The following is a 16,699-nucleotide window of genomic DNA, read 5'->3' as shown; positions in this document are numbered from 1 at the left end:
GCCACCATGCCCAGCCGACATTTTTCACTTTTGATCTTTCACCCATTTGAAATTTATCTTAGTATAGAGTATGGGGTACAAAACCCATCTGTATATCCATTCACGTTGTTTTAATTACTAAGAATTTATTTCATTTCATTTCATTCATTTATTTATTTAGAGGCAGGGGTCTCACTATGTTGTCCAGGCTAGCCTCAAACTCCTGGTCCCAAGCAATCCTCCCACCTCAGCCTTCTGAGTAGCTGGGACTAGAGTTATGTACCACCAAGCCCAGCTAATGAATCATATATTCAGGGGAGTCAAATCTTTTGGCTTCCCTGGGCCACACTGGAAGAACTGTCTTGGGCTACACATAAAATACACTAACACTGGCTGGGTGCAGTGGCTCGCACCTGTAATCCCAGCATGCTGGGAGGCCAAGGCGGGTGGATTATTTGAGGTCAGGAGCTCGAGACCAGTCTGGCCAAAATGGGGAAACCGTGTCCCTACTAAAAATACAAAAATTAGGTGGGCATTGTGGCAAGTGCCTGGAGTCCCAGCTACTCAGGAGGCTGAAGCAGGAGAATCACTCGAACCCAGGAAGCAGAGGTTGCAGTGAGCCAAGATTGTGCCACTGCACTCCAGCCTCACACACACACACACACACACCTCTTATAATGTTTTAAGAAGGTTTATGAATTTGTGTTGGGCTGTATTCAAAGCTGTCCTGGGCCATGTGTGGCCCACAGGCCGTGGGTTGGACAAGCTTGATATATATGAATAGCTGGTGGGGCTTGCTGCCCCTCATTGATGTTCTTTTTCAAGCTTTTCTGGTTATTCTTGTTTTCAACTAAATATCACGATATATTTACAAAGTTAAGTCTTCCTATTCAAGAACCTTTTAAGTCTTTTTTTTTTTTTTTGAGACAGAGTCTCGCTCTGTTGCCCAGGCTGGAGTGTAGTGGCACGATCTCAGCTCACTGCAACCTCCACCTCCTGGGTTCAAGTGATTCTCTTGCCTCAGCCTCCCTAGTAGCTGGGATTACACGCACGCACCACTACGCCTGGCCAATTTTTGTATTTTCAGTAGAGACAGGGTTTCACCATGTTGGCCAGGCTGGTCTTGAACTCCTGACTTCAAGTGATCCACCCACCTCGGCCTCCCAGAGTGCTAGGATTACAGGCATGAGCCACCGCACCCAGCCAAGTCTTTTCATTTTTACAAGTCTAATTTTAGGTATTTTTATTGTATTTTTACCATTGTCTTCATACAGGTCTTGAACTTTCTTAATAAGTACATTCCTAGTTATGCAAAGGAATGATGACAATTACGAATCATGTATAGAATCTATACTCAATTAGGAGGAAAATATGGGCATGAGGAAAGTTGTAAAAATTTGGTAAGGTCAATTAATTGAAGGATTTGATAGGTTCAAGCATATGATTAGGAATGGAAATGCTAGTAGAATGAGCTGGAAGGATTTCTTATTGGGAAATACCATCAGGCCTAGTTTCTTAGGACTTTCCATTTTCTTGGCTTATCTTCACTTTAAAGTCTCTGGCCATGAGCTCAACATGTAGTTTCTTTGAATTTTAAAAATCTGTTTTCCTGTAGTCTACTTGTGTCTAACTGTGCTTAGTGTTTTTTTTTTCCTTTGGTTAATATGAATTTCAGGAGGCATGATCTATTATTTCTCATGTAGCTACTTACCAAAATCGAAGTGGTATAGTTGTACTAATAGCAGATAAAATGGATTTGAAGGTAGGAAGCATCCCCAGGGATAAAGAGGGACACAGTGAGAAAGGGATCAATCCAGGAGGGAAGCATAACAATTCTAAATTTGTATACATCAAATAACATAGCCTCCAAAATATATAAAGTAAAACTGACAGAACTAAAAACAAAAATGGACAAATCCAAATCATAGTGAGATATTTAAATACACCTCTGTAAGTAACTGGTAGAACAAGCAGAAAAAAACAATCAGTAGAGAGATAGATTTGGGCCAGGTGCAGTGGCTCATGCCTGTAATCTCAACACTTTGGGAGGCCGAGGTGGGAGGACTGCTTGAGCCCAGGAGTTCAAGACCAGCCTGGGCAACATAGCAGGACCTTGTCTCAAAAAAAAAAAAAAAAAAAAAAAAAAGAGAGAAAGAAAGAAAGAAAAAGGGAAGGAAAGGGAAGGGGAGGGGAGGGGAGGGAAGGGAGAAGGAAGGCCAAAAAAAGGAGAGATAGATTTGAACAACATCATTTAGTAAATTGGACCTAACTGACATATATAGAACACTGCACCCAAAAGCTGCAGAATACACCTTCTTTTCAAGTGTTCAGTGACCATTTACAAAAACTGGCCATAAAGCAAATCTCAACACATTTTAAATGATTCAAATCATACAGTATATATTTTCCTACTGAGTACCTTTCATATGCCAGGTTATAGTTTTACTGTTGGCCATACAATAATAAAATAAACAGTCCCTCCTCTTAGAGAGCTCAGGCTATTTTGCTACCCCTCGCCCCCACCCACTTCAATAAGCTGGTCTAGAAAGCTCAGTCTAAAGTGGGAAGAGCCATGCAATGTGATAAGTGCTACAATAGAGGTACATACTTTATCCATTTTTCCCATGTCATGTCCTTCATGGAATTCAGCTATATAATTTTATCTGGTTATTTTTCTCCCCTCTCCTTCAGTTTAAAAGCCATCTTGATGAGAACAACAAGTCTCATGCCAAAAGAATTCTGCTAATTCTTGTGAAATTCAGAGTGGTACAAAGGAGACTGGAAACTTCCCAAACAGGGAAAATGGCAAGTAAAGGCCAGGGTCAGGAAGGAGTAGGGCCCACTTAGGACACGAAGAAAACCAGCTTGTGGGGAGCAGCCACTGGAAGATAAATTTGGAAAGGCAAGGTGACACCAGATCTAGACTACAGATTGCTCAAAAGGCCAGGCTGAGACAAGTGCTTGAGCCACTAGACAACAAGGACCTATTATAAATTATCAATTCTGACTAAGATAAAAATGTTATTTTAAGATCAGGCAGGCAGTGATTCTTCAGAAAGGCTGAAATTAGAAGACTCTGAAGGTTGGAAGGTTAGTGAGGCTCAGCAGACACCTACTGAGAAGTCATGTTTGAGGCACTGGAGGTAAGAAAGTGAAAGCCAGTCCCTGCCTTTGAGAAACTCACAATCAATTAGGAGAGACAAACAAATGAACAACAACAATGTGGTGTAATAGAAATGATGACACAGGTTTGTGGTAAATATAAACCTGGGAGAGATACAGGATGAAAGGGCAGAGTTTAATTTAGTATGAAAAGTAAGGTGTAAGGCAAAAGAGGTGCATATAGCTGGTAAACTCCAGGACTTCAACCTCACCTGCTGAAATAGTTGTGAGAAAAGGGAAAGAGAATTTTAAAAGGCAAGGTAATGGCTTGGAACAGCCTACCGGGGTTATGAACCAAACAGCTAATGAAGGAGAAAGAGGAATGTTCTCTTAATGTTGATCAAGCCAGAGGGCATGGTTATGTAATGAGCCAGGTCCATTTACTTCCAGGATTCTCTAAACCTCATCAGTTATAAAACTGAAGAAAGCAGCTGGGCGCAGTGGCTCACGCCTGTAATCCCAGCACTTTGGGAGGCAGGCGGATCACAAGGTCAGGAGCTCGAGACCAGCCTGGCCAATATGGTGAAACCCCATCTCTACTAAAAATACAAAAATTAGCTAGGCATGGTGGCGGGTGCCTGTAGTCCCAGATACTCAGGAGGCTGAGGCAGGAGAATAACTTGAACCCGGGAGGTGGAGCTTGCAGTGAGCCAAGATTGCACCACTGCACTCCAGCCTGGGTGACAGAGCCAGACTCCGTCTCAAAAAAAAAGACAAAAATCCTGAAGAAAGCAAATGGTCTAAGTTGACAGGCCAAGAAGAGGGCTTGAGAGCTACTTTTTTTTTTTTTTTTTTTTTTTTGAGACAGGGTCTCACTCTGTCACACAAGCTGGAGTGCAGTGCATAATCATGGCTCACTGCAGTCTCAACCTCCTGGTCTCAAACAATCTTCCTGCCTCAGCCTCCTAAGTAGCTGGGACTACAGGCGTGCACCACCACATCCAGCTAATTTTTTGTAGAGATGAGGTCACACTATGTTGCCCAGGCTGGTCTTGAACAATTTGCCTCAGGCAATCCTCTTGCATCAGCCTCCCAAAGTGCTGGTATTATAGGCGTGAGCCACCACACCTGGCTAAAAACTACTTTATGGTGATAAAAGATAAAGTAGTTACCTAGAAAGGGCGTAGGGTGGGATTGACTAGAAAAGGCCACCTAGAGATATTCTAGGGATTTCGGTGTTCAAGATTGTGTTTAGGATGGTGGTTACAAGTGAGTATATTCAAAATTCAATGAATTGAATGATTAAGAATTGTGCATTTTGGCCGGGCACGGTGGCTCACGCCTGTAATCCCAGCACTTTGGGAGGCCAAGGCGGGCGGATCACCTGAGGTCGGGAGTTTGAGACCAGCCTGACCAACATGGAGAAAACCCGTCTCTATTAAAAATACAAAATTAGCCGGGCGTGGGGACGCATGCCTATAATCCCATCTACTCAGGAGGCTGAGGCAGGAGAATCACTTGAACCCGGGAGGCGGAGGTGGTGGTGAGCCAAGATCGTGCCCTTGCACTCCAGCCTGGGCAACAAGAGCGAAATTCTGTCTCATAAATTAATTAATTAATTAATTAAAGACTATTCCAGTCGAGTGCGGTGGCTCATGCCTGTAATCCCAGCACTTTGAGAGGCTGAGGTGGGCGGATTACCTGAAGTTGGGAGTTTGAGACAAGCCTGACCAACATGGAGAAATCCCATCTCTACTAAAAATACAAAATTAGCCAGGCATGGTGGCACGTCTGTAATCCCAGCTACTCGGGAGGCTGAGGCAGGAGAATCACTTGAACCCGGGAGGCAGAGGTTGCAGTGAACTGAGATCGCCCCATTGCACTCCAGCCTGTGCAACAAGAGCAAAACTGTGTCTCAAAAAAAAAAAAAAAGACTATTCCAACTGGCCCACTATCCTCAATGGATACCTCAATGGCGAGTTTGTGGGGGGCTGTGACATTCTTATGCATATGTACTAGAATGTATACCTGGTAGAAGAACTGAAAAAGCTGGGGATCTGTTCTGCCCTTTTAGATGAAAAGAAAGACCAAGACTCCAAGTGAGGGCACCTGGGCCTCACTGAACAGAGAGGAGGCCGTTCATGTCAGAGACTCCCTGCCAGAAAAGCCTTACCGATTTTGGTTTTCATTACTGAGACAACAACTGCTTGCACTGATCATTTCAGTTCATGAGCAGTCTAGTGATTTTAGTTTGTCTGGTGTTTGGGTTAGGAATATTTTATTGTGAACTTAATTACAACCACTGCACTGTAATAATTAATGCTATATTATGATATTGTTGCAAACAAAATTCATTCTTATATTGTCATTTATTCTTTGCCTGATTCAGGAGTTAAAGTAGGAGCTTTGAAATCATTATTATTCATGACCCCTCTTGCAGACTGTGTCAGTCTGCAAGGACAGTATCTTCCTCCAAATTTTGTGTAGCTTCTTTTGTTATGGAAAATGGACTAAAAAGAAACTGTGATAAATGGGGTGTTGTTTTCTTAAAATAAACTGCCAACCACAGGATAAAAAAAAAAAAAAAAAAAGAATTGTGCTTTTTTTTTTTTTTTTTTTTGAGACAGAGTCTCGCTCTGTCGCCCAGGCTGGAGTACAATCTCGTGACCTCGGCTCACTGCAACCTCTGCCTCCTGGGTTCAAGCAATTCTCATGCCTATGCCTTAGCCACCAGAGTAGCTGGGACTACAGGTGAGCACCACCAGGCCCAGCTAATTTTTGTATTTTTAGTAGAGACAGGGTTTCGCCATGTTGGCCAGGCTGGTCTTGAACTCCTGGCCTCAAGAGATCCGCCCGCCTCGGCTTCCCAAAGTGCTAGGATTACAGGCATGAACCACCATACTGGGCCAAGAATTGTGCATTTTATTGTTAAGTAAATTATGCCTCAATAATAATAAAATGCTATAACCAAATTATAATAAAGACCTGTGGAGGGGAAAACAGAAGACTAGAAGGGTTAAGACAAAACAAAGAAGGAAACAGGCCCCAGAAGAAACTTCCCAACCTTTCTGAAAACCAAAACGTTTTGGGTATTTGAGGAAAGGTAACTGACACTATTTGCCAGACTCTTGGTTAGACTCTTTCATGTATTTCAACTTTATCTCCAAATTCAACAATGTCTGGCTAAACTCAGACAGTAACGTGGTAAGATGAGCCCAGGGAGAAAGTGGGATAGCTCTGTGACAGGGAAGCTGGAGAGGCCAGAGGAATAGCAGATTTCATTGTGTATGGAGTGCATACTGTGAGATAAAAGATGTAGGAGGGGCCAGGTACGGTGGCTCACTCCTGTAATCTCAGTACTTTGGGAGGCAGAGGCAGGCGGATCACCTGAGGTCGGGAGTTCAAGACCAGCCTGACCAACATGGTGAAACCTCGTCTCTACTAAAAATACAAAATTAGCTGGGTATGGTGACGCATGTGTGTAATCCCAGCTACTCGGGAGGCTGAGGCAGGAGAATTGCTTGAACCCTCGGGAGGCAGAGGCTGCGGTGAGCCGAGATTGCACAATTGCACTCCAGCCTGGGCAACAAGAGCAAAACTCCGTCTCAAAAATAAATAAATGAATGAATGAATGAACGAATGTAGGAGGGCTGGGTGTAGTAGAGAAGGCAGAAGGGAAGAAAAGGAGGTGAGAGACAGGCAAGGAATGCAGGAAATGCCTGAAAGAAGTTCTTCAGAGGCATGAAAAATCAGAAAACCGGATTCATTTCTGACTCAATCTTCTCTTCCACAGATTAAGGCATACATTTTCCAAAAATCAAACTTAAGAAGTGAAAACTCTGCCACGAAAATATTTAAAATGTGTTATGCATCAAACTATACACTATACTAGAGGGAAGTCATATACCTACTGTGTAGTGCTGAATTTTGTTTCAGTAAGCATGTGTAATTTCATCTTTTTAACCAATTAAATTTTGGTTTTTTTGAGACTGAGTCTCTCTCTGTCACCCAGGCTGGAGTGCAGTGGCACGATCTCAGCTCACTGCAACATCTGAGTTCATCTCCTGGGTTCAGGCAATTTTCCTGCCTCAGCCTCCCAAGTAGCTGGGACTACAGGTGTGCACCACCACACCTGGCTAATTTTTTTATTTTTGGTAAAGATAGGGTTTCACCATGCTGGGCAGGCTGGTCTCAAACTCCTGGCCTCAGGTGATCCGCCGCCTCGGCCTCCTAAAGTGCTGGGATTACAGGCGTGAGCCACGGTGCCTGGCCAACCAATTAAATTTGTTAAATCCAGTATAAGAGCTCAGTGTTGATAAACACCGAAACCTGAGGCCGGGCGCAGTGGCTCACGCCTGTAATCCCAGCACTTTGGGAGGCCGAGGCGGGCGGATCACGAGGTCAGGAGATCGAGACCATCCTGGCTAACACAGTGAAACCCCGTCTCTACTAAAAAAAATACAAAAAATTAGCCGGGCGTGGTGGCGGGCGCCTGTAGTCCCAGCTACTCAGGAGCCTGAGGCAGGAGAATGGCGTGAACCCAGGAGACTGAGCTTGCAGTGAGCCAAGATCGTGCCACTGCACTCCAGCCTGGGCAACAGAGCAAGACTCTGTCTCAAAAAAAAAAAAAAAAAAAAAACCGAAACCTGGTTTTGGTGGCACAGGAAAGGCTCCTCACACCTGTAATCTGTGCATGACACATCAGTAGGGATGAAGGGTTCCATCCATTCCCTCACCCAAAGGTCTGGGATTGCCCTTTCACCTCCTCAATCCATGGACAAAGCAGCCATAGACAATAACCAAAGTTCACAGCAGCACAGCCAGTTGGGGCCATAGTTTGCTGACCTCTGGTCTACAGCAGTGGTACCTGCTTCTGGCTGTATATGAGAATCACCCCAGGGGCCCATAAAGCCACTAATGCTCAGGCTCCACCCTCCATATTCTGAATTAAAAAATAAAACAAACAAACAAAAAAACCTACTAGGTGATTCTGATGTGCATTCTGGGCTGAAAACAGCTATTCTAGAAGAACTGTACATTGTAGCCTCTCAGGAAACTACTAGAATGTTGCATGTGGGGAGTGCTAGGGGGAAGCTGATGAATGCTGCGAAATGATGATCCAGGGCTGAATTGAGGTCTAAAGATTAGAACTGTTTTCAGTCCACCTGACACATTAAGCGCTTCCAATACTTTGATCAAATGTTCTTTATTTGATGCTTTTGTGTGCACAACACTATAAGGAGTTGCCCAATTCACCAAGTCAGCCCTTTCACACCCTTAGTTAAGGTGGCCATTAAGGGGCCGGGGGTGGCAATCAGTAAGCTGCCTCCTGCCTAACCCTCTTTCTCCAACCATTCTCTATAGGCCCCAGCGTAGTTGCGAGCCCTGTGGAGACAAAGAAGCGTGAGACAGGAATGACAGGCAGTCCCCAACACCTCCCAGCTAGCAGCCACACCTCCCCGTACCCAGTGTATCCAAGACTCCGGGCCAGCTGCGTGGCCTGCAGGCCCCGCTTGCCCATCTGACAGAAGAAAACGAGATGCTCATCTTCCAGCTTTGGCTTCTCAGCAGAGTATAAAGCCTGGAAGGCAGCTGGCTCCATCTGCAGAGCACTCTCCAACTCGAACACTGGAGGAGTGGAGAGGGTAGAAGGGAAAGCCAGCAATTTGGCACTCGGGTTCGGAAGCTGGGCCTGGAAAGGCTGGGTCCTGGGGGCCCCCAAACAACATATGATAACCATCCCCTACCCCCACCCCAATTTCAAGGACAAGAAACCGACAACTTTTGAATGCAAGCCACTCCCCAAGCTGTGAGGAGGCGGGGCGGGATGCCCCCTCAGGTGTCCAGACCTGGGGAGGTGAAGAGAAGCTGGTCTGCCCCTCTCCTCTCCGCCTGCTGTCTTCTCAAACTGGATGGGCCAGTTCCGATGCCAAGATCCGCCCCCCATCAGTCCTTCCTACGGAAGCTGAGAGCTGGCTTCCGGGAATGCAGGGCCCTCATAATCAGTGCCTTCCCCATTCCACCCTAAATGAGGTCCCATTGGCAAAGAACCTCCTGAACGGTCTCTATTCCACCACCTGGGCGTCCCCTCTCCACCCTATACCCGGGATGTTGAGCGCCCCTGGGATGGTCCCAGCTGCCGCCTCCTCGCGAGAGCGCACGTCGAAGAGCCGGGCCCGGCCAGAGGCTAGGAGTGAACGGAGTTCAGGGAGCGAGACCGTGGGCGCTGAGGAAGGGGCGCGACAGCCTTCAGGAGAGGGGGCCTAGGAGTCACGGCCGCCATGGCATCCCCTCACCTGGCAGCGCCCCTCCCCGCTAGGGTGTGCACAAAGACCCCTCAGCCACGCCCCTTCGCTCCTCCACCCCACTCCCTGCCACGCCTCAACCCAGGGGACCAAGAGGACCGCGGACCCAGGAACCCCCGCAGGTACCTCCAGCCATGGTGCGCGTAGCAACCGCGAGTCTCCGAAATGCGACCCTGGCCCGCCCTCTCGGCGCCTGCAGCATCTCCCGCTCCCTCGCAGAGCTCAGACCGGATCCGGAAGCAAGGGCACCGCCTCCCGCGCCGCCCCCGCAGCACCTGTTCGCGGCGCCTCTAGCACCAACCCACCGCAGAAGCCCTTAACAGTCTCTAGCGTGGGCCAAAAACGACACACCGGTCTGGCCCAGGAACCAGGACTCCGGGTAATAAATGCAGGAGCAGCACCCCACCCTTAACTTGGCACAGCCCTTACTGGTCAAAAAGCAATGTGCCCCTCCCTTCTAGCCCGTGGCCCACAAAAGGAAGAAAAACAGACAACTGTGGCTTTCAACAATTTTATCTTAAAAAAAAAAAAAAAAAAAGAAAGAAAAAAAACGACCCCCACAAGGGGGAAGGCCCCAAGTGGGCCCCTGCCTGTTGTTCTCTCTGGCTCCAGAGATGTCTGCATAGGCCTCAGCTTCTCGCTGGCCAATCTCCTCTTCATGGGCACCAGCCACTGCTAAACATCCTTCCCCCACTTCTTGTGTAAGCTTGCTCCCCTGAGCCGCAGGGTGCACATCTAAACCTCAGCTCCAGGGAAAGGAAGAACCAATGGAAGTGCCAGAGTCCTGGGGCAAGCCAGAGCATCACCTGTCAGCAGACCTCTGCTGGGCACTCTAAGCAAGCACAGGACAAGCCCCCCAGTTTAGTGTGTCCAGTATCCAGCACGGAGACAGCACATGCAGTGTGCAAGAGGAGCACAAGGGCCCAGGGGCTGCATGGTGGGGGTGGGCAAGGCTGTCAGTGCACGTCCACATTGTGTGTTTCACACCACTGCAGGCTGCCATATCACAGGGCCTCAGTTCAAGGACACACCTTCTGAACTTCCCCCTGTCCCATGCCAGAAGTGGGGCAGTGAAGGAAGGGGCACGGGATTAGGCTGTTGCTCCTGGGCTATCTGCAGTTCTTGGGCCCAAAGCCCCTGAATCCCCATAGTTAGTTGCTGTCATTCTTGATGACGACCTCTAATCCGTGGTGCCGCAACTGAGCTCGAAGCAGCAGATTCTTGTTTTTAAGATCTTCCACCTGACATGGGAAGGAGGCAGTAAAGGGAATGGGTAGTAAAGTTGGCACTTCCAAGCCCCTGAATGTATTCAGACATCCACTGGTGAGGGGGAAAAGATGAAGCCCTCTCCATGGAGAACAAAGTAGAGGGTGTCAAACTGGGTCAGTGGCTAGCAGAACTGAGAAGGGCTGCACTGGGGGTAGGAGTCTGACCTGTTGTCGAAGCACGTCATTGTCCAGCTGCAGCTGGTCAAGTCCCTGCAGTTCTTCAGACAAGCGGTGGTTACTCTGCCGAAGCTCCTGGATATAATCACAAGCTTTGGATAGAATCCCACCTTTACTCTGCAAGATAAGGTTAACAAAATGAGGACTAGGATTTCAGATACCCAGCTTGCTTTCCAAAAGTAGGTTCTCACTTTGGACCTCATTTTCCTCTAAGGAAGGTGGTATAATATCTCCCAGGGATACAGGAACCTCAGGGAGAGATAAAACTACTGTCATGTGCGCCCCTCTCTCTACCATTTCTGGAAAAATACCAGGAGACAGAATTCAGGCATCCTGCCCACTACCAGGGTCTTTCCATGACCTGGCCAGACTTGGTGCTCTCCATAGAGCAGTCTGGGATTATCTTGGAGAGCTGCACGATCCAGTTGTTGATCTTATCTCGGCGGCGGCGCTCCACTGTGGGGCAAAGTAGAGGACAAGGTGACTCAGTGAAAACTCGCCACAAGTCCCGGGGTAAAATTACCTAATCCCTCCTCCCGTCAGACATCACTGCTGAGATCACACCAGACAGCTTCTAGCTCCACCCGGATCATACCTACCTTCATTATGCTGAGCCCTGCGTTTCTCATCCCGAGTCGTCCGGGGAGCTTCTGACTTCCTGACAACAGAGCCCAGGGTGGCCAGAGTAAGAAGACAAAATACATGATTGAAGTTTGGGGTTAAGGAATTATACAAGATTTAGCAGGTATTAGGACCACTTATGGTAGCTGGGTGTGGTGTCTCACACCTGTAATCCCAGCACTTTGGGAGGCCGAGGCAGGTGGATCACTTGAGGTCAGGAGTTCGAGACCAGCCTAGCCAACATGGTGAAACCCTGTCTCTACTAAAGATACAAAAATTAGCTAGGGGTGGTGGTACATGTCTGTAGTTCCAGCTACTTGGGAGGCTGAGGCATGAGAAACGCTTGAACCCTGGAGGCAGAGGTTGCAGTGAGCTGAGATCATGCCACTGCACTCCAGCCTGGGTGACAGAGCAAGACTCTGTCTCTAAACAAACAACAAAAAAAAACCACTTACAGAATCTGAGAAGAAACAAGGGTCACTCACGGGGAATAAGGGTGAGTCCTAGGGGCAATTGAGCGCTGGCTTCCTCCCTGCAGTACTTCTTGTGGTGACATCATCACAAAGAATTGACCTGTGCAGATGCAGGGTAGGTTCTGTCAGGACATGGGTAGGAACCTCACCAAGCCCTGAGGTGAAGACCCTGGGCCCCTCCTCTAAAAAGAACATGCTAATAGAAGAGCAGCCCCGGACCCACTGCCTGTCCAGGTCTTAATGATCATTAAGAGTCATGAGTGAAGGCTCACTGCCTACCAGTCATGTCCCACAGCCTATTCTAGCCCTTTCAGCCAGCATCCTTATGCAATATCTCACCAGTGCCAGGAGGGGTCGCCTGCCCCAGCAGTGCCTCTGAGCCCTGGGTAGTAACAACAGCAGCTGTACTCCCTGATGTGGTACCCCCTGCCCCATCTCCCACTGCCGTGCTGGGGAAGTAAGTATAGTGCGTCTCAGCAGCTGTCCCCTCCGTGTCAACTGCATCATCACTGGTGAAAGCACCCTGGATCACCGCCTGGGAAGGGGAGCAAGAAAACTGATTCTGGTAACAGTCAAAAACTTCTTCCCACTACACCACTCTGCAGCTTCTATCCCTTGGGGTGGGAGGTAGGGTGGAGAGAGAGAGAGAGAGAAACATCCAGAAAAGGAGAGCCTAGTGCTTTGGGACAAGGCAGCCTTAGATGCCTCACTGTTCCTAGCTCCACCCCCATCCTACTGATTCCCTTCTTCATCTTACTTCTCAGAACTCTAGTCACCTCCCCAGCCCATATCCTGTACCTGGGTCATGGATTGAGTGGCAGGGTAGCCACTGATGGCGCCAGTTCCCTCAGTTTGGCCATCCAGCTGCCCCTCAGACACCTGGATCACCCTGTACATCACCTAGAAGTGTAGAGGAAGGCAGAGGGAGGGAAGAGAGAAGAAAAGATTAAGTGTTGGGAATCCTAGGGCCCCTCATAAAGCTTCCCTTGGATAAGGCCCCAAAACAAAGTCCTTCAGAGACATGGATTCAGCCATTCTCCCTTCTTTCCCCACACAGAGGTTTCAGCATACATCTAACCTCACACCAGTCTCTACTCCAGTATTAGCACCCCCCTCCCCGGCAACAGTCCACTCTTTCAACTCATCCTCCAAGCCAGGTCTCCCCAAGACATGTTCAATTACCTCCCTCAATCCCAACCCCAAATAACACCTGCAGCCACCTGGCCCCCTCCCTTACCTGGCCCCCATTCTCAGTTCGGAAGACGTACTTGACGTTGGGGTCAGGAAAGGTGGCAGCTGACTGGATGCTGGCAATAGCCACACTGGTTGGGTCTTCCCCAGTAGCCACTGCACCTGAATTAAAAGAACAAAGGAAAAGTCTGTGAGTTAACTGCCTTTCTCCCCCCATTCCATTTGCATGTCACGGAAGGAGGAGGATGCACAGGAGATGGTCTGGTGGGGAAGGAATGGAGGCCATGATGGGTTCTTAGTCTTGGTTCTGTTTCTAGCACTCACCTTCCTGAATCTGCACTGTCCCCTCTTCCGTTTCAGCTGTTTTCTGCTGCCTGTTTGTGGCGAAAGGACAAAAGGAAGAGTATGAGAAGAAGTCAGTGAGAAGCTCACTGACCTAGTAACATATGGCTGCAAACTCATTGGCATTCCCAACAGAAGCTGGGTCAGGTTAGAATAAACAACTAGTGTTTACTGTTTACTATGTAAACAGTAAACACTAAGCTAAGTACATCACATGTACTCTTATTTAATACTAAATAATACTAAAAACAGCACCACCAGATAGATAGCACTACTTCCATTTTACAGATGGAGAAACCAAATCACACAGTAAGTGATAGAGTAGAACCTGAATCCAGGTCTGCCTGACTCCAGAGGCAGTGCTGTTGGCCATTTTGCATTTTTCCAGGCCACCCATCTTTCATCCCAGACCCTACCTCTTCTTCACTCACCCCTTCATCTCTCTGTGAGGGGGCACATCCGAGGAACTGGTCCTTTTTTGGAGGTCTTTGTATCTCCTGATTCACAGGCCTGAGTGCTAAGTCCTGGTAGAAATCATGAAGTTTGCAGTGAGTCTAGGAAACGGAACAGTATCTCTGGTTCTAGAACTTAGGTTCCATGAACACATAGCCAGGAAAATAACCCAGTCATCTGCAGGGGACCATCAGCCTCCACCATACTGATGTTGAGGACTGGCCTACAGTGATTGAAAAAGCAATGCTACAAATAGTGCTCCTCATCCCTCCATTATCACTCCAACTCCTGGTGGAGAGTGGATAATTATACTGGAAGACAGAAACAACACTTTTTTTTTTTTGAGACAGAGTCTCACTCTGTCACCCAGGCTGGAGTGCAGTGGCACGATCTCAGCTCACTGCAACCTCTGCCTCCCGGGTTCAAGTGATTCTCCTGCCTCAGCCTCCAGAGTAGCTGGGATTACAGGTACACACCACCACGCCTGGCTAATTTTTGTATTTTTAGTAGAGATGGGGTTTCACCATGTTGGCCCGGCTGGTCTCGAACGCCTGACCTCGTGATCTGTCCACCTCGGCCTCCCAAAGTGCTGGGATTACAGGTGTGAGCCACCGCACCTGGCCGAAACAACACATTTCTTTTTTTTTTTTTTTTTTTTTTTGAGACAGAATCTTGCTCTGTCACCCAGGCTGGAGTGCAGTGGCACGATCTCGGCTTACAACCTCCATCTCCTGGGTTCAAGTGATTCTCCTGCCTCAGCCTCCTGAATAGCTGGGATTATAGGTGCCCACCACCACGCCCGGCTAATTTTTGTATTTTCAGTAGAGACGAGGTTTTACCATGTTGGCCAGGCTGGTCTGGAACTCCTGACCTCAGGTGATCTGCCTGCCTCTGCCTCCCAAAGTGTTGGGATTACAGGCATGAGCCACCGCACCCAGCCAACAACACATTTCTAAATGGATCATTAAAGCTATTATGACCTGCCATGACGGCAGCTTCATGGGAATCAGGAAGGGCCATGTATTGGCCCCACCATCAAAAAATACAGTGTCATGGACACTGATGCTTCTTCCAGTTTCTCAGCCACATATTGTCCACCAAGACATTTCTGTTTTCAAACCTAGGAAGAGGAAATCTGAAGCCCACTACCACTGGAAGAATGTCCCTGACCACAAAGACTAGACTTGGCATTTGGGCCTCATTCTACTGACAGGACTCTTGTTTTGGGGTATCCAGATTTATATAATCTGTTAGAAACCCTAAAGCCCAAGTGGATGCTCTTCAAGCACCCTCTATTTTATCCATCAAGCCTTCCTGTAGAACAACACTGTTGCTAAAATGTTGCTATGACAAGTCCAAATCAACTAAGCCTGAGCAAGAAGCGGTAAAAAAAAAAAAAACAGGGTTCTAAAGAAGAGACAAAGGGGAAGAATCCACCTACAAGCTCTGCCTTAGGACCCTGACACCCAGCCAGAGGGCACGAAAAACAAAGAGCTGGGCAGACATGCCTCCAGAAAGAAACAGCTACACAGTACAAAGCAGTAAGATAATCCCAACACAAAAGGGGCAAGATTTTTAAAAATTCTCTACCCATAAGGTCCTCCAAACCTTTCCTATCCATGGAAAATTTTCAGTGGATAAGCCTCAGAAAGACCGCGTCCGAGAAAAATATTGAAAAAGGAACTGAAAGTGAAACCGTCCAGAGGAAGTAACGCTGCAAGGAGATCCCAGTCGATAAGGGGAAGTAGCACTAGTGTTTTGGGACCACCTACATTTCCATCTTCAAACCTGAAGAGGAAATGCCCTGCGAAGCTTGCCGCGCTGACTGCAGGGGAAGGCAATGAACTAGAGGGCCCAGCACAGGAGGCATCTCTATTGGCCACAGCTGTCAGCCGGGGCAGTCTCTGAGGTCACCCAGCAACGGGGTCAGGGTACTTATTCAAATCTTAGTTGGACATCCGGAAGCATTTCCTAGGCATTAGGGATCGGTGACACGGAAACAGGGATGGGACGTTGTGGTGTGCACACTCAGGCCAGAAGGGCCCAATAAGAGCCCTTGCTAAGTCTGGACACAAAGGGAAAAAAAAATCAACTCCCGAAAGAAGTCAGGCGCCTAGACCTTGCCTTAGAATGAGGCGTCTCCCTGCAGGCTCACCAACCAGAAGGTGCTTACGGAGCTGAGCGCCCGCCAGGCGCGAGCCCGGGAGCCTGCGCCGTGACCCCGCAGCCCCGCAGTCTAGCCCCGCGCCCCAGCTGCTCCGCGGAGGAGGCAGGAAAGGGCCTCGGGGACTAGGGAGCTCAAGCGCCCGGTGCCGGCGGCTGCGGCGCGCAGCTGGACAGCGCAGGAGGGCTGGGACGCTCGCGCTCTGGGGAAGGGAGAGAGTTTGGCCCACAAAAGCAGGGTAGGAGATAAAGAACCAGCACAGCCCCCTCCCCCAAAACAAAGGCTTCCTCCCGAGCAGTGTTCTCTAACCTGAAAAACGGAAACAAAATCAAAGCTGCCCTGCCTTGCCAGTCCACCCAGTTTCCAGACTTCTGCCTGGTCCTACACTCACCGGCCAAGGCCGTCTCAGCTGCCGATTTTCTCCAACTGTGTTCTCCCTCTCCCGACCTAGGTATCCCCATAGACAGCTGCTCATGCGCACTTCCAGCCAGCGGCCATGTTGGTGAGGGGCGGAAGTGTCGCTCTCGCCCCGCCCATAAACTCAAACTCAGAGCTGCCCCACTTCCGCTCACCCCATCTTTATGAGAGTTGATGTTTGTGGGTTATCTGTGAAGCCGGAAAGAA

At 48.4% G+C, this 16,699-nt stretch overlaps 2 protein-coding genes across 7 annotated transcripts; both read right to left on the bottom strand.

The window, feature by feature from the left end:
* Nucleotides 1-8,268: 8,268 nt before the first annotated feature.
* TSTD1 (thiosulfate sulfurtransferase like domain containing 1) lies at nt 8,269-9,785 on the bottom strand. Of its 4 annotated transcripts, XM_024244909.2 has the most exons (4): nt 9,513-9,785; nt 9,185-9,307; nt 8,547-8,709; nt 8,269-8,466 (listed from the first exon to the last, which is right to left on the bottom strand). In XM_024244909.2, exons 1-4 carry the CDS (start codon nt 9,586-9,588, stop codon nt 8,415-8,417), a joined length of 414 nt encoding a protein of 137 aa, XP_024100677.2. In that variant the 5' UTR covers nt 9,589-9,785; the 3' UTR covers nt 8,269-8,414. The 4 variants fall into 4 exon arrangements, with proteins under 4 accessions (XP_024100677.2, XP_003780801.3, XP_024100682.2 ...); XM_003780753.4 differs by having other exon boundaries at nt 8,269-8,709; XM_024244914.2 differs by lacking the exon at nt 9,185-9,307.
* Nucleotides 9,786-9,883: 98 nt separating this feature from the next.
* Nucleotides 9,884-16,508, bottom strand: USF1 (upstream transcription factor 1). 3 transcript variants are annotated; one of them, NM_001131808.1, is given in 11 exon segments: nt 9,884-10,627; nt 10,820-10,948; nt 11,193-11,287; nt 11,431-11,489; nt 11,938-12,025; nt 12,265-12,460; nt 12,724-12,825; nt 13,163-13,278; nt 13,441-13,490; nt 13,890-13,982; nt 16,467-16,508. In NM_001131808.1, coding segments are annotated over 10 exon segments (933 nt in total). In that variant the 5' UTR covers nt 13,898-13,982; nt 16,467-16,508; the 3' UTR covers nt 9,884-10,537.
* Between the last annotated feature and the right edge of the window lie 191 nt (nt 16,509-16,699).

The sequence above is a fragment of the Pongo abelii genome, chromosome 1 (genome assembly GCF_028885655.2).
Source record: "Pongo abelii isolate AG06213 chromosome 1, NHGRI_mPonAbe1-v2.0_pri, whole genome shotgun sequence".
Taxonomy (NCBI): domain Eukaryota; kingdom Metazoa; phylum Chordata; class Mammalia; order Primates; family Hominidae; genus Pongo; species Pongo abelii.
This window is presented reverse-complemented; position numbering and strand designations above follow the sequence as displayed.